This window comes from Falco cherrug, chromosome 13 (genome assembly GCF_023634085.1).
Source record: "Falco cherrug isolate bFalChe1 chromosome 13, bFalChe1.pri, whole genome shotgun sequence".
Classification (NCBI taxonomy): domain Eukaryota; kingdom Metazoa; phylum Chordata; class Aves; order Falconiformes; family Falconidae; genus Falco; species Falco cherrug.
Genome location: NC_073709.1, coordinates 25,834,701 through 25,857,793, shown reverse-complemented (window position 1 = coordinate 25,857,793; position 23,093 = coordinate 25,834,701). Strand labels below are relative to the sequence as shown.

At 37.5% G+C, this 23,093-nt stretch overlaps 1 protein-coding gene across 1 annotated transcript in view; it reads left to right on the top strand.

Annotated features, from left to right (window-relative positions):
* The window catches only part of USH2A (usherin), a 390,339-nt gene that overhangs the window by 5,690 nt on the left and 361,556 nt on the right, over nucleotides 1-23,093 (top strand). The window contains exon 2 of the mRNA XM_055725922.1: nucleotides 305-470. Within this exon, the coding sequence (XP_055581897.1) occupies nucleotides 305-470 (166 nt within the window). The remainder of the gene's footprint in view (nucleotides 1-304; nucleotides 471-23,093) is intronic.

Sequence of the window (23,093 nt, the reverse complement as noted above, 5' to 3'; positions counted from 1 at the left end):
AGAGAGGAGGCAAAGTGGACCCCTTTTCCACCCCTAAGTGAACTGGAGTTGCATGCGCTAAATTAAAAAAAGAAAGCACAACAAACCTCACAGATTAAGACATAAAATGTCTTTGTTAAAGTTCTTTTACACTTAGTACATCCTGTGACTTTCACTGTCACTGAGCATCTTCTCAAGAGCTGTATTTTTAATGTTTATTTTAATACATTCTGGTTAGCATCACTTTACAGGATAGCACCTCGGCAAGAATGTGTATATGTGTGTGCCTCTGACCTTATGTTGTTTTTCTTGGTTATTTCCAAAGGTGTGTGATAGAAAAGGCTATTGATGGGCAGACTGTGTTCAAACTCACAATCTCTGAGAAAGAGACCGTGTTTTATTATCGCACAGTAAATGGTTTGCAGCCACCAATAAAAGTAATGACACTGGGGAGAATTCTTGTGAAGAAATGGATTCATCTCAGTGTGCAGGTGAGTAAAATAAAAACCATTTAATATTTGTTGAAATACAACATTTGTGTGAGAATGATATAACTGCATAAATATAAAAGGGTAATTGGGGGATGTAAATGATAACTCTTGCGTCTTGTAGGTAAGGATCTTAATTTGGGAGCTCATTTTGAGGTGATTGCTAATTCAGAACTGGAAAGAAATGCTGTACCCATTCTTCTGAACAAACAAGGTTGAAAATTCTCACCCTTTAGAGCATGTGTATTTGGAGCGAAGAAAAGCTACTTATTTCTAATATTACCAATAAGTCTTGGGTCTCTAGATTATTTCTTAAAAATGAGAACATCATCCTCATTTATACATGCTAATATACTTATCTTATAGGTGTGTCCCACTTAATTTTAAAAACTTCTTACAGTGCACATAAACATGTAGGAGTTTGTGCAGGATCAATCAAGTTAATGTGTTAGAGCTGTTATCTTTTATTTTAAAAATATGATTCAGAATTCTTAAAACACAGTCCTTGTGTTCTAAAAGTTTTCTGTTGACAGAACTTTTTAATAAGTGTACAAATATTCACTGAGGATAAGCAAAATTGAGTTCGTTAAAATTTAAACTGTATGTACAAAAATCAGTAAACAAACACAAAGAAATTAAAATTCAGTTATTTGCCTGTCTTGTAATTCCCAACAGACACTCTAATAAATTCTGTTTGTAAGCCAAGTTCAACTAATAATTATAAAGCAAAATTATCGGGTATTGAAATGTTTATCTTCTCCTTTCTTCATTTCCTTTATCCGTTCTATTAAATTTCATTTGGTTTACAGCACAATCAAGAATACTTTTGCTGCTTTCTTGAAACTTGCTAAAAGGTATTGACTGTGATTTGGGTTTTTAGTGCTGATCTTGTCACTTGTAAGAAGTATCTAAGCTGACGTCTTGATTTTTTTTACAGTTTTCTTTTTTTCCAGGATAACAGCATGGTAGTGCGAATAAGATTCTGGCTGTTGGATTAAAAGAGTGACCTTAAAGTAGAACTAATGAACTTTACACTTCAAACACTCTAAGGGTGCTATATTACCGCCGTTGCTGTCAGCTGCATTTTGTACTAACCTCAGGAACTGCTAAAGCCTGGGATAGCAAAATGAAGAGTGAAAGGGCTGGATTTAAATACACACACACATATCTTAAATTGTATTACAAAGAACCCTCAAGCACTCAAGAATTTGGTCCTTAAAGCTGTTCAGTGCGTAGCAGCAGGAGTAAAGTAGTGTAGCTTCTGGACCCTCAAAGGGATTGAGGGCTTAATACCTTTTCCTGAGCTCAGGGGAGAACCCTGATTTCTGTGGTTTGTGGTCTTGTAGGATTCAACTTCCCATTAATGATGATAGTGGCTGCAGTGTGATCCGTTTAGCAGTAGGTCTGGCTAAGAAACTTCAGGCAAAGTGTGTGTGTGTTTTCTTTTAGCACCTGCCTATAAATGGAGAAATAAGTGGAAAATAAGAATATGAGAGACACCATACAAAAAGATGCAAAAGTAACATTCGTATGAAAGTGTCTGTCTCTTCAGACAACAGCAGGATTTGATTATGATATATGTTTGAATATAGGTGTTCCCTTAAGCTGATGAAAATGTCTTCTGATGATAAAGCACGATGTAGTTTTATGGGCATTAGTAATTTTAGTTAAAGGCAGTGAGAGAGCCTGGAGTTTATACCTAAAAGTACAAATCACCTGTTCTTACCAGAAGAGTGACTTTTGACTTCTCTAGGTCACCAGTCTTCTCCCCAGGTGATGCCCATGTGTTAGGTATGGACGCCGCAGTGTGGAGGAGAGGCTCTTCTGTGGGCATGGGTGAGCTGCCTGGGGGAGAGGCAGCAGAGGGGGGCTAGGACAGTAATGATCTACTACTATCCTGAGCTTTTCCAAGCCAGACCATGCAGACTTCCAGGCTGTCTTGTTGAGGCAAAACTACTCTAATACCTGTAAAGGATTAGTAGTCTCAGTTCTGTGTCACTGTTGTAGGAATAACCTTTATTTTCTAGCAAAGACAAGCCCTACGACTGAGTTCCATGGCTAATAAATTAGGAAAGTTGGCAGTTGTCCTACAGCCATGCTGATTTTGAAGTAGGTATGATGTTATCAGTGCAGTTGGTATAGAACATCCTTCTACAGAAAGAAAAAGAACTTTGTTGTTGGATATCAAATGTTGTGTATGTGGCTGTGACATCTAGCCACAAACTATTGGGTTTAACTAAACTAATGGTAGGGTCGGCACCTTTTTAGGTGCATTGCAGAATTTGGAACGTTGTTCGGCATTCTTTTTATGGGGGGTCTAGCCAGAACTGGGTGAACGTGTCCTGTTGTAAAAAAAAAAAATAAATAAAATGTATTCATACTTGTTTGGCAGCTTGCTTGATACGATTTTTGGACTAAAAGAAAATGTTTGTGAATGTTGAATTCAATTTATGGGACAGCTAAGTCCTGTTCTTACAGTTTCAACTGTAAGACAGCTGAAAATGTGGAACGGATGTATTTTCATGCATGTAACAAAACTTGTATATGTGGGAAAAGTGTAATTAAAAAAGCCAAGCAGCTAATAGCTGCATTGCTATATATGGAGTTGTAGGACCACTAAAAATATCATGTGTGAGTTGGAGAGGGAGAGGGTTGGGATATGATGATGCTGTGCTAAACAGAACTTTCCATAAAGAAATTACTTTCTCTATGCTTGAAGCATAGTAGGCACAAGCTGTTCAGCTTATTTTTTAAGAAACTGTGTACTTCTATAACTTTTAGATAGTATAATTCAGATACTGGTGGTAACTGAAGATGTATGTGTTAACATCATCTTTGTTTATTATGTCGCCTTTGTCAGAAGTGTGAGCATCTAACATACTGATGGTTGGTTTGGTTTCCCAGAAATTTTAGAGGCATTAAATCATAAAATAGTTTGGGTTGGAAGGGACCTTTTGAAGGTCATCTCGTGCAACCCCCCTGTAATGAGCAGGGATGCTGCAATTAATTTCCCTGCCCTTCAATATGCATGACTTTTCTGGTAGATGAAGCCTATTTGGTCCTTGTTTTCCCTGAGACTACAAAACTTTTTAACAGCACAGCTTTTCTCTTAGATTTTGTGGTAGTTTAGGTCTTTGTAGGATCTGCAGGTGACAACAGTGGGTCAAAATAGTTACCTTGTGAATTGTATTGGATGTAAACTTGACTGGATATTCTCCACAGTATATTGCAACATACTGCTCAAACCCATGCACAGTATTGCATGTTTATCTGGTAGACAGGGAGAAAAAAGAGGTTATGGCATGATGCCTTGTTGCACAGTGACTTCAGACCAAATTACAGAGAGGTCTAATTTGGGGTGAGTCTGATTGAGGATAAAATACTTTTTTACTGAATGCTAGCACTTACTAATAGGGTTAGCAAACAGGGGGAGCTAATGGATCCTGCTCCTGAGAAAAAAACAGTAATTATTGGTTGGCTTGCTGGGAATTTATGCATCTTCTTTGTGAGAGCACGTGGGCAAAGGGCAGGGATGGGCTGGCTAGTGCACGCGGTGGCTGCCACCAAAGAACTGGGGATTAAGGCTTTGCGTGCGGAGTTGATGACGGGAATAACAATGGCTAAGGGGGACTGTGGGATTTGGTTCTGATAAATGTTCATGGCAGATTGGTGATTTTTTGTGTTTGTTTTTTAGAAGGTTGGTTGTAGTTGGTGAAGACTGTGTGTGTATGTGAGTGATGTAGCTGACCGTGAGATGCTCCGTTAAGGGGCTGGGGTCCAAGTCTGTCTTTGAACACAGCTACGCTTACTATAAGTCCGACTCAGGGCAAAGGTCTCCAAAGCCAAGCAGTCAGTAGGTGCTGGGAGCCTGCAAACAGGGAGTTCCTGTCGTCAGTAGGAAAAACTGAAATATTTGTGCACAAATACTAGGCAACAGACACCATGACAAAGGGGTGTGAACTATTGGTTACAGATGTGAAACTGATTTTAGAGAGAGCAGAAATACGGTAGGGTGGCAGATATGTTTGGAGTTCTGGTATAAGAGCACATTCCTATTCAGGAACGAAAAAATGAAAGCTAATTGGTGGAATACCACCAAATAAGTAATTAGATGATAAGAGGGAAGGAAAGAAGAAAGGACATCACAGACTGAAAATAATTTCTTTGGAATAAAATAATTCTAGGGGAAGAGAAGGCTATTAAATTAATTCTACTGAGGTAATCTAGGAATTTAAATCCTGGGGTTTGGATTTAGATGTGTAATTTGTTAAAGAGAAGTACTACTAAGAACTGTGTCATTGCAAAGACTTATTCTCCAGTTCATAGCTGGGAAATTTAAAGTTCTACTAAGAAGAGCAGGGCCCAAACATTCACGTATGTTCTGCATGAAAAGTTTCTTCATCAAGTAATTGCTGAAGCAGAAAATCTGAATACCAGCTTTCTTAAGTGATGATGGCGTTATTAGAGATGTAGGTGTCAAAGATAACATTGAGTATTCCTAACTAAATTCAGTTGAAATAGAAGAATAAACAGTTCTTTGGTTCTGTCAGTACACTTCTGGATTTCAAAGAGATCAAACAAATAGGACTATTTTAATAAAAGAAGGTTAATTGTGGAACCGAGAGATTGAATGGGAAAAAATGCCTGGAGGTTATTAAAAAAAAAAAAAAAGAGAGAGTTAAGAGGAATCTCTGCCCTTAAAGGAGAAAAATGGGAGATGTAGTGCCCAGGCTTATCTGAGTGAATAAGCATCTTTGCAGTTAGAGATGGTAGAGTCTACAAGCACGGGGGAATAGGTAAGCAAATTGACAGAAAATACTATGTAGGGATAGAAATAATACTGTAAAGATGTCAAGCTGGATTAGACTTTGCAATGACTGTGAAATGGTAAAAAATTCTTGCTTTTTTTTTTTTTGTGTGTGTAAGAAGGCAAGACCCATGTACAGTGAAGGTGTGCTTGGGATTAAGGATGGTTTGAGTATGGTTCTCAAAATAAATACTTTGCTTCTGTTATCGATAATGATAACAGTCACAGAGCAAAAACAAGCCGGGTGACAGAAATGAATGTATGTAAACAGAAGTGATCAAATAGATAGAAACATGAATTTGCAAGCTTATTGTGTACATGCTGAAGCAATCAGATGGTCTTTGTCCAAAAATTCTGAAAGAACTGGTACATAAATTCCTTTGACAAAGAGGTATTTTATGCAAATCTACCAAGTCAGAGGTGGAGCTCTGAAGCTTATGTTTAGGAAGAGTATCATGCATTGATGCTGGTCAGCAGCTGAGCACCCAGTCTCCCCTCACCCCTGCCAGTGGAATGGGGGAGAGAATAGCAAAAGTGAGAAAACTTAAGAAGGAAAAGAGGTGGGAGTGGAACAAATAACCAAAGGCAATTGCTTGCCACCTCCCACAAGCAGACCCCTGCCCAGCCAGTCTCTGAGCAGCAGCCACCTTGAAAGTAAACCCCCTGTCTGCCGAAAGTCCTCTTTCTAGTCCAGTTTTTATTGCTAAGCATGAGGTTAACAGTATGAAATATCCCTTGGTCATTTGGGTCACTGTCCTGGCTGTGTTCTCTTCCAGCTTCTTAGCCCAACCCTAGCTTACTGCTGAGGTGGGATGGGGGGCAGAGTGGGAAAAGCGAAAAGCCTGACAAACACTCTCAGCCAAAATATTACTGTGTTATTAATGCTGGTTTTAGCTCAAATTCAGAACGCAACACCGTACAGGGTGCTGTGACAAAATTTAACTGTGTCCAAGCCAAAGGCTGTACAAACAGGAAGGAAAAAGGATTTTGGCAATATAGACCTATTTGTCTTGACACAGAGGCACATGAAGATTTAGAAAAGGTCTTTGAAGGAGTAGATAAAGATGTGGAGCTAAATGAAAAAGGGGATAAAATGCCGTGTGGATTTTCTAAAGATAGCTCATCACTGTCTAACCTCTTAGCTTTTTTTTGATGAGAAAACTGATTTCCAGGCAAAGCAAATGTGTCAGATTTCCTCTATCTGGACTTCAGTTTAGCATTAATGTGACAGCCCCTGAGAAGTTGTAGGGTCAAAGGGAATGCTCGTGTGGAGGGCTGGCAATAGATACTGCTCCAAGGAACTTGCTTATATAATCCTGGGAAGGAGGGAGGCAAAAAAGCAATCGAATTCCTTGAGAATTTGTCTTTGGACCAGCCTTGTGTTGTATTTTCATTAATTATCTTGGTAGAAATATTAAGAGTGTACATGGTAATAGTAGCTGGTAACAATGGGGAGAGACATCATCAGAAAGAGGAACGGAAAGATGTTATCCAGGAAGAACGACGTGACCAAAAGGACTAGGGTAACTGTCATAAATAAAATTTGGTATTATAAAATGCAAGGTAATGAATTCGAAATCCCTGACAAAATCTTTTGTGAAGTAGTTAATCAATAGAAAATTACTGTAGCGTAGTAGTCTCAGATAGTGATGATGAGTTACTAGCTTGATGTGGCTACAAAAAAGGTATGTGTTGGGGAAATGTATCAGGAGAGGCATTCCCAACAGTGAGAGAAAAGCATCATTGCTGCTGCTCCAGACTCTTGTGAGGTTTTGTACAAAATGTTGGGTAAAATTTCTGTCATTCATTAAGGAATGTAATTCAGAACAGAGCTACGAAGCCTATGATGACAGTGAAAGGCTCTACGCAGGCTTTAAAGAAAATGATGTGGCGAACCTTCTTTTGGAAATTAGCTACAGTGAAGAGTAGGAAGTCATACAGTTTTCCTCTCTAAGTCTGTTGGAGTGTAAACACTAGGCAGAAAAAGGCACTAATTTAAGTTGGAAATGGAGTCTGTTCTATTGCAGCAGAGTGTTTCTGAAAAAGCATTCTGATCAAAATAGTGAGGCTAAGAAAATGTTTGGGTGTTTTATTTATTTTAAATTTGGTAACTTTCATTAAAAGGTAATGTGCTGCATGCATCCAACAGGAAAAGATGGGAATTCTTATCAGTCAGTTTTTATGTAGGTGGATGGTGGAATTTTTTCTTTGTTTTTTCCTTTTTCCTGCAATATTACTATAACAACCGCTGCCCAGCAGGCTGTTGGACATGAGTCACTGGTAGTCTTAGAATGAACTGTTGAAAAAGCTATTTGAGGCTAGATGGCATCAGTCTAAGAGTAACTTCATACTTTTTAATAGTTTATGCAGCCTTCTTCCTATGTTGTATATCACTGACAGAGCTATTGGCTATCCATTTCTTTGTTCTTTATACTAATAAACATTTGAGAAAAGTCATCCTTGAAAAGTTCGGCTGAGGTAGGTTGGAGCGGATTTGCAACAAAATTGAATTTTGACCATTTTTTTTTCTCTTCTCCAGTTAATAGGATTTACTTTTCTCTAATGATGTCTGTCTTTATTTTCCACTGTTTATGATTTTTAAAGAAACTTACCTTTTTTTTTAAATTTCAAACAGTTTTGTATGGGTTTTTTAAGGCCATAAATAGTGGATCCTGTTTCCTTGAAATTATTGCCACTATTCTAGTTGATTATGGTTGGTGTGGACCAAGTCCTCCAGGCTTCTGAATGTTTTAGAGTCCTTCTGTGTGTTTGGTCTTGATTTAATGATATTTATCACTGTATCTTTTTAGGAATATATTCGCAAAAACTCTGAAGGTACACAGTGGAGCAAAGGGTATACAGCCTTAACTTAAAAGAATCTGAGATGCACTGAAGTGAAACCTCAGGAAAAGTGGTGTCTTAAAAAATTAACTTTTAAGAAATAAAAAATTTGAAAGCACGGCAATGTATAATTGAGGCCAATTGTGTACCTCTTTACCTCTGCATAGTGATACCAATATCATATTTGTGCCACTTATTAACAGCACCACCATTATGTATTTTCTTTTTCAGATTTATTGTTAAGGGTCTTTCACTTTCCCTTTGATACTTTAGAATTTATTTAACCAATTAAGAAGAGTGGAGTTTAAACATGAATTTTCAGATAGAGCCAAGGCTGCTGAAACAGGAGATTCTTTGAGAACATGTCAGATTGATGTTTTTGTTTCATATTTAGTGTCTGCAATTATAAAAATAATCTTTTTACTAGCCTTTATTTTGCCTGATCATATCTATGTAACTCTGCCATGTTTTGGCAGACTATAACACATTAAAAGCTTTAGAAAGTAAGTTTAAAATCTAAATGCGGAGAGGTAACCATGACTGTATTACTCTCCTGGGAGGAAAATGCTCTTAGAGTGCCTATTGAAATCAGCATTATCATTTCAATACATGTCAAATATGAGTCATTTCCTAGTTTAGGCAAAATTTCTTTATAAATCTTTAAATCTTCCAGTTCTTTCAAGAAAAGGTTAAAGTACTTATGATTTAATGAGACCGCTTTACATCATAACTGTTTGACTAGCAAGAGAAAACTTGTCCTTTCCAATTTGTGAAATCCTTTTATTTTCTGCACAAATTTTTGAATACTTTAAAATTTATATTAAAAGCAAAGAACCTGAAACTTAAAAGCATGGAGGAAAACATTTATTCCATACAATCTCTGTATATGTATTACTAAATATGAGGTGTTTTAAACTGTATATTCCCTAAGTTTAGTAAGGACATGAGACAGCAAGGAAGCATTTTAATTTAACAAATCACTTTGAGTTCCTGTTTGAAGTCATCACTTACTATCTATTAGTGGTTTGTCAATCCCAAGAAGGGAGGGGAGAGTGTGTGTCAATTCTACGTATTAGAGCTTCTCGTCTATTGATTGCAATTGTGTTGAAAATGTTTAGGGTGATGCAGTCTGTCCATATGGCTGGTGCTATGCTCCCAACAGACAGCAGAAATTAAACGTGTTACAATCTAATGTATTTGAGTGTCTGTTTAGAGAACTGATCTTAGAAAACAGTAAGCATAGCTCTCTTGGCAACTGGCTCATCATTTAATTTGCTAGTTGCAGGCCATTCAGATACTGCTGCTGAACTTGCAGCCTTGGGGTTCGTTGATATTATCAGTAACTTGCTGTGCTGTATCCAGAAGTCCTGCTGTGGTGCTTGACTCCTCATCTGGTCCATGTCAACCATTTGTGTTGATTTGAAAGCTCTTTGTTGTTATAACTTAATCTCCTTGGGAATCTGTGATATTACCTAGATGCCTCCATCTTCTCTTTGCTTATACTGTCCCTTAAACTATGTCCTTTCTTGCAGGAATTATGAGTTCAGGGAAGTTCTTGCATGTTTGCAGGTATAGATTTACATCTAACAGCTTCCTGGGAACACAAGACAAGGAACTTCATCTGGGCCAAGATTTTAATTTCAGAGAATGCCAAACATACAGGTTTTGTCAATGCTGTCTTGACTATACTTCTGAAAATCACTGATGTTTTTTCAATTGCGAATGCAAACCCCACTGAAGTCTGCCCAGACTCTGCATTGTATATGGTAGGAATTAGGTTAAGCCTTTGTATAACCAGTGCTGGGTGGAGGTAGTACTGAATGGTTTGCAGAAGCTGTGCCTGATTTGGAGAGTTTCAGATGAGATTTGAAATCCATCACATTTCAATTTGTTTTACAAACAGTTTGTTTTCTTATATGAAAATATGTGGTAGCCAATTAAATTTTATTTTTTATAGTAGAAGCACCATGTCAGGAATTATTTGCTTTCTTTTTTTGCCCCTAGTCTCAAATCTTTAAATGTCCTGCAGTTCTTAAGGTTGTATTTTTGGCATCTGGTGTGGTTTTGCTTTTTTATGTAATTTTTATTTTTTTAGACTAAAATGAGTAGAGATGAATAATGGTCTGTGCTATTATAGAATTGGTGCGGTGGTTGTGAATTAGAGAATAACTTTCAGTTTTCCTAAGCATACTGTAACTTTTTTTTAGGATAATTAAGAGCTGTGAATTAAACTTCTAGTGATCATTTGAATATGTGATACATCTATTTGTAGTGTGTAGTTACAGTACGTAAAATATCATTTGTAAGCATTTTTTTTGTTGGAAAAAAATCTTACTTAATATTATGGTGGCATATGAATCTAAAAGAGATGTCATACCATATGGCAGTAGCTTGCCTACTTCTTAGAGGAGAATGTCTTGAAAGGTAAGGAAAAAAAGATGTTCTTTGAGTGTTCAAATTCAATATTAAGAATAACAGGAGTTAAGAAGAACTGAGAGAGAGAGAGAGAGAGATGTGTGCTGTTTAACAGAAGCCTGTGAATTAAACTGTTGTCATTGGAATCAACTGTTTTCAGATTGCTCGAAACCTGGAGTCCTACTGGGAGAAACATAAGCAAAAAAATATTGCTTAAACTAGATGGCTCTTAATTCTGAACTAATTTCTTAAATACATGTTTATGTATACCACTTACAAGTGGGTTCCCAGGGGTTTGTTGCTTGGTGTAACTTTAGGTTCACTTCTGCAGCTGTATGACTGCTTCTCCATTTGTATGTTTGTGTGCCCTTGAATTGTGTGGGGAGCAAACTTTGAAAGATGGGGAGTAGCTGCATGTACTTGATACAGCTGTTGGTATAAAACATTAAAATGACACCCACAGGGTGCATCTACATTCAGTTTTGTGTACAGGAAGGGTTCTTTTTGACACAGGTTTGCCTTCTGTTTGTTTGGAGTGTTGTGTTACTAAAGAGCACTGCTGATATGCTTGAATTTGACCCCTTTCTGGGGAGACCAAGCCTGAAGTTGTACACTTGGACTATCACCGTTTAGAGCACACCATTTGCAGTGTGGGCAGAAGGTCCTCTAGCAGGTAGTTCTTGGCATGCACAGTGTGTGAGCAGAAAACTGGCAATGGCTTTGAACTTTGCTGGTGAAGATGGATCACAGATATTTAACCATTGTCCTTCCCTCTCTCTGTTATGCCAGTTGCTAAGTAGATGTTTTCACAAGATACTTGAAACTTTTTTTGAGAAGAGTCTAAAAACATAAGGAGTACAGCCAAATAGAGAAGCTTTGGCTTTTCCCGGTTATTTAAAAAAAACCAAACAACAACAAACAACAAAACAAAACACCATAACTACTACCTTTGAGTTTCTGAGCTTAAAGACAGATTTAAGTCAGAAGTCTGATCAAGAAATAGAAGATGAAACTTTCCAATTGTCCTTTATGCAACCTCCATTACGTGTGAACTCTCTCATGTACAACTTGCATTAACACCTGTGCATGCAGCAAATGGAAGGTGACATAAAGGACATGTGTAGATTCCGCACAATGCCAAATCCATATGTGCTGATGGCAGTCCACAGGAGGAATCTTCTGGTAAGTTGTCGCATGTATAATTTTCTCATGAAAGCAACCTGGCACTGAACAGCTTGTCAGCTGCTTGGCTGGAAGGTAGTAAGTTCTGAGATGGAAGAGGGTGGGAAGAACTCCTGTCTGTGTATCTCATCCCAATACCTCAGCTCAATAATGCCAGAAGTTTTGCATTGTTTTAGGACTGCTGTGTTGGTTTGACAGTCTGTCTAGATGCTCTGTCTTTGGGTATGAAAAAACGAGTAGATGTATAGGAACAGCTTTCTTTTAGATACATTACTGACCTGGTTTCTGACAACCAGTGGTTTTGAAGCTTCTTAAGCTAGACTGTATTGAATTGCCATTGACTGACCTATTTTAAATTTAATAGTCTATTTCTTTTTTTGTGATTTATATTTTGATATAGCTAGTATCTTGTGGCAATGACTTCCTCATATGCCATTATGGCTGTATGAAATTGTTCTTTAAATTTGCTGTCCACTAATGTATTTTTGCCAGTTTGTCTGTTGCTTTTGATTATCATTCTCATGCTATTTGATATTTTGATTATAGAACTTGACTGTGTGTTATAATTGTTTATAAACTGCATTTCTCCTTATATTGAAGCCATTCTGCAGTTTGATCATCCTCACTGACCCTTTCTGAAACTTTTGGGGGTATAGTATTATAATTTTGGGGATACAAGGGTCAGAACTCCACTTGTTATTCCGGATGCTTTGCACCATAAATTTCTAAAGAATGAAGCTTTGTGGTATTGTTCTCAATTCCTTTTCCAATAAGGAATGTGTTTCCTTTTTGCCATTGAGCCTTCTGCTCATTAGTGGATGACTATCTGCAGTAACTCCAAGACCACTTTTTTTCCAGGCAGTGGTGGTTCAGAGCTTAATGTTACGTTGATGTAGTTAAGAATATTTTTCTTATGTCTGCTACCCTGGGTTTAGCACATTTAGTCTGCTACTTTATTGCTTGTTTCTTAACAATTTTGAGATCTTTTTGTAACTTCAGAGTATGCTTGGACTTTTACTGTCCAGCTATATTAACTCCATCCTTTTTCACCTCACTAACCATTGTTTTCAAGCCTATACAAAATGTTAAATATCAGACACACTGATCAGCTTTGTTGTGAAATGTAGCCATTTAATCTCGACTTAAAATCTTTCTGGAAAGCCAGTATATTGTATTGGTCAATTCTTCTTTATCCACATGTAACTATTTCAAAGAACTCAAAGATGTATCTTGATTTCCTTCCACAGGAATCATGTTGTCTTTTTTAGTATACAATATTAAACATGTACTTTTCCAACTAATTCACCCTGTATAGACTTGATTTGATGGATTATCAGAACAGTTGGTCCAAGCCTTGATCATATATCATGTCTATAATTTTCATTTCTTCATTGTTCTTTGATCTGTGCAGGGTTAATTGAAAATTCTGTTTTCTGTTTCTGCTGCTTTTCTGATGTCCCATTGAACATGACGTTGCTGTTTTTTCTTTTTTTTTTTTTTTCTTTTAAAAATTGAGCTGGAATACCAGCTTCTGTAGCATGTTTAGCTAATATACTTTAGATAAAGTTGAACTTTCTTTAAAGAATTTTTGGTGGCATGATCTGTATAATTCCTGACATTCAGGTTCAAACAATTTAGGCTTTAAATTTCATTTTGTCACAGTCCACATGCATGCTTAGTTAGGGAATTTTTTTTTGTTGGATTTGTTTAAGTTATTTCTTTCCCTAAACTTGATTGGTTTATTTCCTAATTTGATAAACAAATAAACTGGGCCTATTTGGATGTAGGAGAGTCTTATCCTTTTCTGATTCTATCTATTCCAGAAAAGTGTCTCAATCCAAAATTGGCATAAATTTTTTTTCCACATACTGTTTGTTCGTTTGTGTGCAGAATCATGCAACCTTGCTCGTCTGACCTTTTGTGATACTGCCAGCGTTTCAAAGAGTGGCGCTGTCTTTGATCTTCTGCCTCCTACATTAAAGCCAAAATATTTTCCTCTTGAACCTGTCCTCTCTCCTTTCCAGTGGTGTTTAGGTGTATCCTTGCTATTGAGTGTGATTATAGGTGGCCTATATATCTTGTGAGGTTCATAGTCGTTGCACCTGTAGGTAAATCAGCATGTGATATTCAGTGGCAGCATAGATTAAACTATCAATATTGCTCCTAATCTGACATTTCAGAACTTCAGGCTTCTGTTTTTTTTTCCACTGAAATTCTTACCCTGAAGTTTTATCCTTAGTACTCCAGAGAGATGTGCCTTTCTCTTTTGAGTTTGATGACCATGTTCCATGGAACTTTGGTGGTTCTTGAAGTCAGGACTGATCAAAAGAAAAAGTCTCTCATCTTTTGGAACTTCTCTAGGTGGTCTGCTTGAATCTTGATAGTAGATATTCTGTTTCTTCAGGTTGCTACTTACTTGTGCCTTATGCATGTACCTCTCGTCTGTGAGGCAGGTAATTAATGTAACAGGACCAGTAAACTGGATTACCACTCTTCTGCTGGACTTCTAAGGGTATTTTATTGTATTTGAAGGGCTTTTATCCTTTTCCTTAAATTGTGTTTATTGGCATACTCATCTTTGCTGTTGATCAGCAATCTCCCTGGCTGTTCCAAGCCTTAACTTGAGGCCTGGATACTGAAGTGCACAGGAAACCACTATGAACTCTCTGAGCAGCCTCTCCTGGCCCTCTCCTGGCCCATCTCCAACAAAATGTGGTTGAGGGAGCTGTTGCATAGACTTTTAGGTTTAGCTTTTTCCAAAAACAACAAGCGAACAAAACACATCTAAGCCAGGTTTGGTCTATGTTCAGTTAACAGCACAGTTTGGGTCTACTGCAAAGCTTCGCTGGTAAGATGCTTAGTAGCTCTGGAGAAAAGCAGTTATCAAAAAATGAAAATTGAAGCATACAGTGAATTGTCATCAAAAGGAGTGTTGGAGAGTTACAGTACAAAGGAATAGTTGAATGACCATTTCTAAAGGACTTTGTGATGGAAGGAAGAAAGCTGGGCACAGAGGAGGAGGGAAGGGCCTGAAGTAAGGTTGTTGGGAGGAATATGAAAGGAATCAAAGGCAGAATTTTGTGTATCCTTGACTATGAACAGAAACTAAGCCTTGAAAGGAAAGATGAGACTTTATTTGCAAAAATCCCTTAACGGGATACATGGAACCTTTGTGACAAGGCATTCAGAGGGCAAGAATAATTGCTTTCTTCTTACATAAATCATCACAAAAAAAGACAGAGGGATGGATTCTCAGCCTTCTAGCCCCAGCAGAGCTATTCAGCTGTTGTAGAACCAATATATTCTTGCATTAGATTGGGGAATGACTTATAAGTCCCAGCACTGAGCAGTGCAAGTGGTGCAAAATTCTTCACATATAATAAATTCAAAAACCTAGAATTTAGTATTCAGCTGATAGTGTAATACAGGGTTAATAATTGTACATTAGTAATGGCTTCCTTCATTTGTGTGGGAATCTGCTTATTCTTTGACTAGTGAAGCACAGAGACTTTATTCAGAAGGGATGTTTCATTTGACATCTACATTTCATCCCTAATTTACATGATTACAAGTAGTTCAGGAAAATTCAGAATCAGTGGTTGTGCTGTATTTTAAATGGAGGGGGCAGAGACAAAACGTGCATTGTTATGAGATTATCTGAAACGTACTTTCAGACCTTTTGTTTCAGTTAATTTTGGCAAGTCTATGTAACTGTTTTAGCTACTAAAAAGCAGCTTGTTGAATCCTTGTCTCCTTTCATGTTACTATAGTGATCAACAGATCTTGGATCTGATTTGTTCTGTGACTTGAGGAAAATAGAGTCACTATGCAGCAAGAAAGCAAACAATGATCCATGTATTTTCAGATCTGATGACTAGGATCCTCTTATGTTTTATTGTTTGGAGCTCATTTGTGGCACAGGAGTCACTTGTTAAACCATTCCATGTAAAAAGAGCAGAGACTGAGCAATGGTTAAAATAGTAGTTAGAGAAAAGCTTATTTGTTAATTGCTTTAGTTTTTAACAGAATCTGTATTTACAATTTTGGACTTGGGTTCTTCTGCTACTGCCTCTCCCAGATATGCTTATTCTGTCCTGAGGCACCAGTAATCGATTGATAGAGCTTTAGTGACAGAGGCAATAAAGAATATTTTTCATTGGTACAGTGCTGGTTGGGGTAGAAAGTGGCAGTGCTGTATTTAACCATTTTAATATTACTTTGTACTGCAGAAATACTGGTGAAGTGCTTGCCAACAAAAGATGAGATGAAAATTGCCAGTCCATAATTGGAATGCGTACTCTGTGGCAGAAGGATCACTGATGCCTGATTCAACAATTTATTTTAAAACAATGTTTACTTTTAAAAATACTAATTCTTTAAAAATACAGACCATTTAAAAAGCTGTCTCTTTTTGCATTGTTCTTTGTCTTCAGCCTTGTTTATCAGATAATTGACAGTGTGGGTTATATCAATCAATTTTTAACACAGTACTAAAGTTACCCCATCCAAAAAATTAACATATGTGATTCTTGTTTTGGATCCTGTTGCTTGCTGTTACTTGCACTTTTTCATCTTGAAGACTTTATTCATGAAATAGCTATTAGTTTTTCTTAAGCCTGTAAACCACCTTATGGGTCAGCCTGCATTCCAGTTACATTCTGATTTCACTGGTTGGGGTCAAATTTGTATTAATACGTGGCTTGTTCTTGAACAAAGTTAATTGCTTCAGGAGCATTCCAAGGTTCCATCTTTTTCTTCCCCTCTCTACCCCCCCCCCTTTTTTTTTTTTTAATTTATGTTGTTCAGGGAATTGAAGCTGAATAGTGGATCTATGCACAAAAAGAAAGACTTGGATTGAAGGAAAACCATTTCCCGTTGAGAAGGGATTAACATTGTAGGAGATAGTGAAAAAGAAAAAGTAAAGGAGGGCAAAGAGAAAAGCTAAATATCTTTTATACAAATGCTAGGAGCATATGTAATAAGACTGCTGAATTGGAGTGACATGTTTTCAAGGATAAGAAAGATATTATTGGAATAAGAGACACAACCAGGAAAACGAAGGGGATTTAAAATGCCAAGATACACAGTTTTAGTGAAGGGAGAGCTAATATAAAGCTGGAAGAGATGTAACAATATTGCTGAGGGATGATACTCAATCTGCAGTAGGAAACGCTCCTGCTTCTCACTTCCCCTCCCCCCCCCCCCCATTTTTTTTTCTTCTTTTTTTTAAATTAAGTTCAGTGCTTTGCATAGAAGGTGAGGACAATTTATTGTAGTTGTGATTCTTGGCTGTTGCACTAGACTTGCAGGTGGTGAGAAAAAAAGCCCAAACAATAAAAATATTTAAGACATAAAAACCAGGTCCCTAAGAAAGCCAGAACTTTGATTTCAAGAATGCTAGGGTGTTGAGGGAGAGGGAGTAGGAAGAGAGATTGTTAAAGATCAGTTAGGATATTGACTGTGTTAAAACTACAAATGAGAGCGTGTTTCTACTGTTGCTGTAAGGTTGTTGCCTTTATACTGTTATTGAAACAGTATAGAATGTTGTCACTGTTATCACGGAAAGATTGTAAACATAAATCTGTATATGGAGATAAGGAACAAAATCAAATGATCATAAAATCATGAAATTGGAAATGGTCATGGGGTGGGGGTATGTGCTAGACAGAGGAGGCAGCCCTAAAGTTATTGATTTTAGCAAAGCTAACTTTGAAGGAAAGCAAAATGCTCCCGGGATTTTTGCCTGCAATCCTGTGATGAATGGGAAATCCACTCCACACAAGTAGAGAGTACATAGTGTATAAAACACGTAGAGAGGCTGCAATTAAAATTCATCCCAGTTAAGTCAAGAAAAGGAAAGGCCGATATGGGCCTGAGGCAAAAGAAGGAAAGGCAAAGAGACAACTTGCCCCTCCCGACCTTATGCTTTTTCCTTTCCCCTTCGCTGTTCTTTACCATTTCTTCTACTGTCCCTTTATCCTCTCCAGCCCTTCTGTTTTAAGACACTTCTGTCACTGTGGTCCCCTGATGAGGTTTCTTCCTCAAGTCTGTTTCTTGTACACTGGATTTCTCCCAGCATGGGCATAACTGTTCAGAGAACTCATAGCATGGGTGGGAGTCTCTCTTCCTGCTTCCCCCCAGAAATACTGTGCATCCCCTTAACCACAGCTGCAAGCTCTACATAGTTGACATTTCCTCTTCCCCACCTTCCTTTAGGTGTTTGTGGGTCTGGGGTGATTTCAATTCACCGTATGGTGAGGGAAAGAATGAGGCAGCAGGAGCTGGGGAGGGAAAGAAAGCAAGTGGGTACATAAGTCATGTGGACAGTGGCGCTATATGAAAATGTTTAGGAAAAGACACCGCTTCACTAGAGCATCTACCACTGAAGTGGCAGGAGTTTTCCAAAAGAGAAGGGTCAAACAAGCACACAGATGGCTGCAGGTGGTGTTCCTTTCTTTTGTGCAAAGTTGCGACCCAAACCAGGTTGTCTTTTAGGACCCAGTATGCAAGATCAGGCATCACATTTCAAGTTGTAAAGAACAGCTGTGAGGAAGAAGCTAAATTTAACGTATCGGAGGTCTGAATCTCAGTAGTTGTAAAATGGCTTTGCTGCAGCTGAAGGCAGTTTATATTAGCTGAAGATCTCGCCCTTAACTGAAGCAAACAGTTTGAACAAATTTTGATCTGGCATTTTATTTTTAAAAGGCAAACAAACATGATAATGGCAAAAATGGCTTTCAGAAAGAGATTTAATGGGACAGCGATGAAAGATTGAGTTGTCTCTTTCTGTCAGCCAACCTGTATTTTATTTTTTTCTTTGTTTAAGCCACAATGATTTGTTAACTGCAGAAGCTGGCAACAGGCAGTGAGGATGGCCGTGTGGTCTTATAGCATCCAGCTGATGACCAGTTTCTGAAGATGGTATGAGGGATCATAAAGTTTAGTTCCATGTGTATTGTGATGATAGTTGCATCTATATTTAAAGCTTTCTGTCACTGAAGCACTCCTGGTGTTGTCAGATGTCTATTGGACTGGATGAGCTGCAACTTCTTGCAATTGAATGTCAATAAGACCAAAGCAATTTTGGTTGATTCATAGCACCAGCTTAAGCATATTCACTTGCACAGATTACATTTGACAGACAGTTACCTTCAGCTGAACTCTGTGGTTAGAAGCCTTGGTATACTCTTGACAGTGAGCTTAAAGCTGATGCCTTATGTTTATTTCATATCCTGTTTTTGCCTTCCTAATACTGCATGTGTATGTCTACATTTAAATAAATTCACAGCTGAAGTACTAGTCAGTCCACTTGTTATCTCTGGACAGAATGTTGTGATGAGTCAATTTCAGTATTTAAAAAATGTTTTTTTCCCAGTTAGGCAGATTTAATTTCAAAAGCCATCTAATCGAGGATTTTTTTTGATCAGGAACTCCTGGAAAAGTGTCAGTCAAAGTCTAACAATGAAAGTAAAAGAAAGAAAAAAGTCGAGGGTAAAACCAAAGATGAAGAAATGTTATTCCCTTTGGAATGTTTTCTTGGTATTCTACCAGTTTGCTGGCCTGCAGGAAAATATATTCAACACAGGTGTTCTTACCCTGTTATATTGGTGAAAGTTAAAATCTGGATTCTGCAATAAGATTGTGCACAGTGTCATCAAATACTGATGTGTGTGTGCACCCCCTATAAATCTTGTAAAGAAGGGCATCTTTCCAGGTCTTTTCTTGTAATGGTCCTACAATAGCCTGGGTTAGAATACAGTTTAATTCACTGATTCTGTTATTTGATCCTGCTTATGGTGAACTTATGTATTTTGAAACTTCATTTGGAGCATACTGAAGAAGAATTAAACTTCTGAAGTATTTCAAACCATTTCCCCATGCAGGCTTCTAGTCAGCTTAAAGCAGCATCCCAATTTTGAAGAATTGTGTGATTTAATGCCATATAGCTTGTGTGTATACTATTTCCACTCACTACTTCAGTTCCTGTTTTTAAAGGCTGAAGGTGATTTTCCTATAGAGACTAAGGAAGTGCTAAAAGGGAGATTTTTGAGTTTTTACTTCTCACTGAAAAACAGGAATGCAGCATCCTTGAATCTAGATGTGAATGAACTAAAAATAAAATACTTTACAAATGTTCTAATTTATAGTTGTGTATTTTGGCTAGACTGGCACATCTGGTAAGAGGGCAGGGTTAACTTGGTGGTTTTGGCTACGGTTAGATAATGAATCCCAGTCTAGAACTAGGTTGGCAGGATTTCCTAAAAATGACAGAACAGTTGGAAGTAAAGGAATCTCCCACAAACATGAATGCTAACTTAAGCACTTTCTTTTTTAAAATCATCATACTGTGTTCCTGACCATGCTGTTACTTAAATCAGTGGTTGCAATGAATGGCCCCAAGCCCTTTTTGTTTTCTTCTTGTGAAATGCTTTTTGGCCTGAGAACCAAAGATGTGTGAAAAGCACCACATTGAAACCTACATAGATGCCAGAGTTGCAGCTTGCCTTTCTCTGCTTGTGCTCTTTTCCTTCAAGCTTGCAGCCAAGTTGCTTCAAAGGCTTGAAATACAGAGGGGTGGGTGGTAGATTAAGGTTTGCTCAGAGGTGCATAGTTCTTAATAGCTTAAAAACTTTTTTTTGCCATGTGAGGGTAGCATAGGATTTGAATATGGAAACATGGGAATATACGTATGTTAATAATAGCAGGTAAAATAAATTTTATTATGTGCATATCACTTGCATTTGCTAAAAGATAATGGACAAACAATCTAAAATCAGCACTGAATATTTTAAATAACTGTATTACCTATATAAGGTAGTACTCCTTTTTTGCTTGGTAAGAAGGAGAAATGCATTTGAAATCAAGACAGATTCTAGCTGAAGCAGCACCGAGCTCACTGGCAAACCCATCAGGCAGTTTTTACTGGTATGGAAGGTGCCGTTTGTCTGTCAGGTGTTACACAAATAAATTATCTGAGCTGGCTTGTCCTCCTGGATATTATTCTTTAATTTCCACGCTCCTCCCTCCCCCCATCCCCTTGTCCCTATTAACATGGTTATTAACATCTTTTTTTGGGCTGTTTGGGAACAAGATCCCAGACAAATTCCTCCTGACATATTCTTGTTCTCCTGTGTTTGCTGCATAAATTCATTATCTCTTGGCAAGCTTTAGATATGCCAAATTCTCTCTGTGTTGTCTCAATTTTCATTCCAAATAAAAAAAAAAAAAGAAAGAAAATGCAAAGAGCAAAAGAGAAAAAGTAAACTTTTTTTTCTGTAAGCTTTTTCGGGGGGGTGGGGAATTAAAAAAAAAAAAGAGCACAGGAGTTTTTGATGTATGTAGGACATCTTCCCAAACACCCCTAGCAATGATGTTGTCACTGCCAAAATGTACTTACACTACAAAAATGTACAGTAGTACTTGTTTCTGAATTATCCATTTAGCTAAATTTTAAAATTCGAGTTCGGCTGTACGTGGCATGTTGTAAGGAGAGATAAACAATATAAAACTATAGGAGCAGGCTGTGTATCAGTGTTGGTGAGTAATGTGTGGAGTAGGAGGTGGTTGAGTGTGGTGTGGCATCCTGACGCATCTGCAGAAGTTAAGCTGTGGAAACTACTGCACCTCTGTTTTATAAAGCAGTCATAAAGTGGCTGATAGATTACTTGAAGGCTTGAGAGGAGTCGAGGAATTTTGGGATAAACCATTTATTTTGTGCTCTGTATTAATGCCTGAGAAAAACAGTCCTTGGGGGCGTGAAATCTGCTTGCACCTGTATTCATTTTTTATACATTTTTGTGTGGGTTTGGTTTTTTTGTTGTTGTTGGTTTTTTTTTTCCCAACAGCTAATTGTAAATGTAGTAGATTAAAAAGGAGAAATAAACCTAGCTGAATAGTGCAAAATAAGAATAATAAGGCAGAACGGGAGGCATAGGAATGGCATAGACCTTTGAGATTGGTGTTCATGATGTATAAATTCTGTTTATTTTGTGAAGGAAGGTGTTGAATTGTGGCAGAAAGTTGTCTGCTGTTTCAGATGCATCAATTTAGGGGCACATAGATGCCCAGGTTTTATAAAATACGTGAAATGCGCAGCATTGTGTTTTTTGGTTGCTAGCTCTGCTTAAATAACAGCTGAAAGTAAACTTGGATTCATGTGAATGGTTTCATCCTATTTTTTTTCCAAAAAATTCCATTCATCCACTTCGTGTTGCTTAAGTCTGTGCCACTGACCTTTCCTCTACAGAAATTCACTTACAAAATAGTAAAGCTGCGTTGGAAACCTTTGTAACTGCAGCTTCGGCAAGATTTGCAATTATGCCAGAAAAAACCAAAATAGATACCTGTGTTGGTCTCATCTCTTTGATATGCAAAACCTGTTTACTGTATCTTTTATTAACTGTTACGCTTCTGTTTCACACGTGCTTTCGCAGAGTAGAGATGTGAACCCATATGTCCCCCAGTGGTAGAATATGCCGTCTATCTTTATGTGAGCAGGCAAGACAGTTTTTTAGACAGGTTGAAGGTGAAAAGGATTTTTATGCTCAAGTTTCTGATTAGACCATTATAACAGCATCACTAATTCCTCTCCTTCCATCTATTGTCTTTCCTCATCTGTTGTCATCAGTGACCACTGTTGATTTGTTGACTCTATTAAAGTATTCAAGGAAGCCACAGGCCTGTCATTTTGGTCATAACCTTAATCTGTTTTCTCACCTTGGGAGAAAATGTGTTAATACACCGTCTGTTTCTATAGAATGAACTCATTGAAAAAGTTCCTGATGCAACAAATCTGTAATACATTTAGAAGAAAAAAAGGTTCTCTAGGTCTTGGTTATTTTTAACAGATAGCAAGCTATGTTTAGGTAGCAACTTTTATAAGAAATGTACCAAATTAAATGAAGGTAATGACTTGTAATGGTATGTCATGTATTAATTTTTGAGCTGGATGAGTTGCAACTTCTCTTGATTTCTCTTAATCTGATTCCTCGTTATTTCTGGATGATTAAGCAAATCCTTTATGGCAACTTCTGCTTTCATTCACACCTCTGTAAAGCCTGTCTAACTATTGATTCTGGAGTTTCTTTAGCTTTTATAGCAGCTAGGGGCAGGGGTCATTTCTGTCATTTGGCTGATCTGCAAAAATAAATGAACCATCTTTTTTTTTTTTTTTTTTAATCCCTTACAGGTGGCTTGTATAGCTACGTAGTTGTTCTTCATAAAGCACTTTAAAATTCTTCATAATCTGTATCACCTTATTTAATATATTTTTATTTGAGAAACTTCTTGCTGTACAAATAGAGCTTATGTAAAGGATAAACTAAACCAGACTTGTTTTCTTAAGTTTATTTTTTCCCTTATTTGGAGGAGTATTTGCTTGG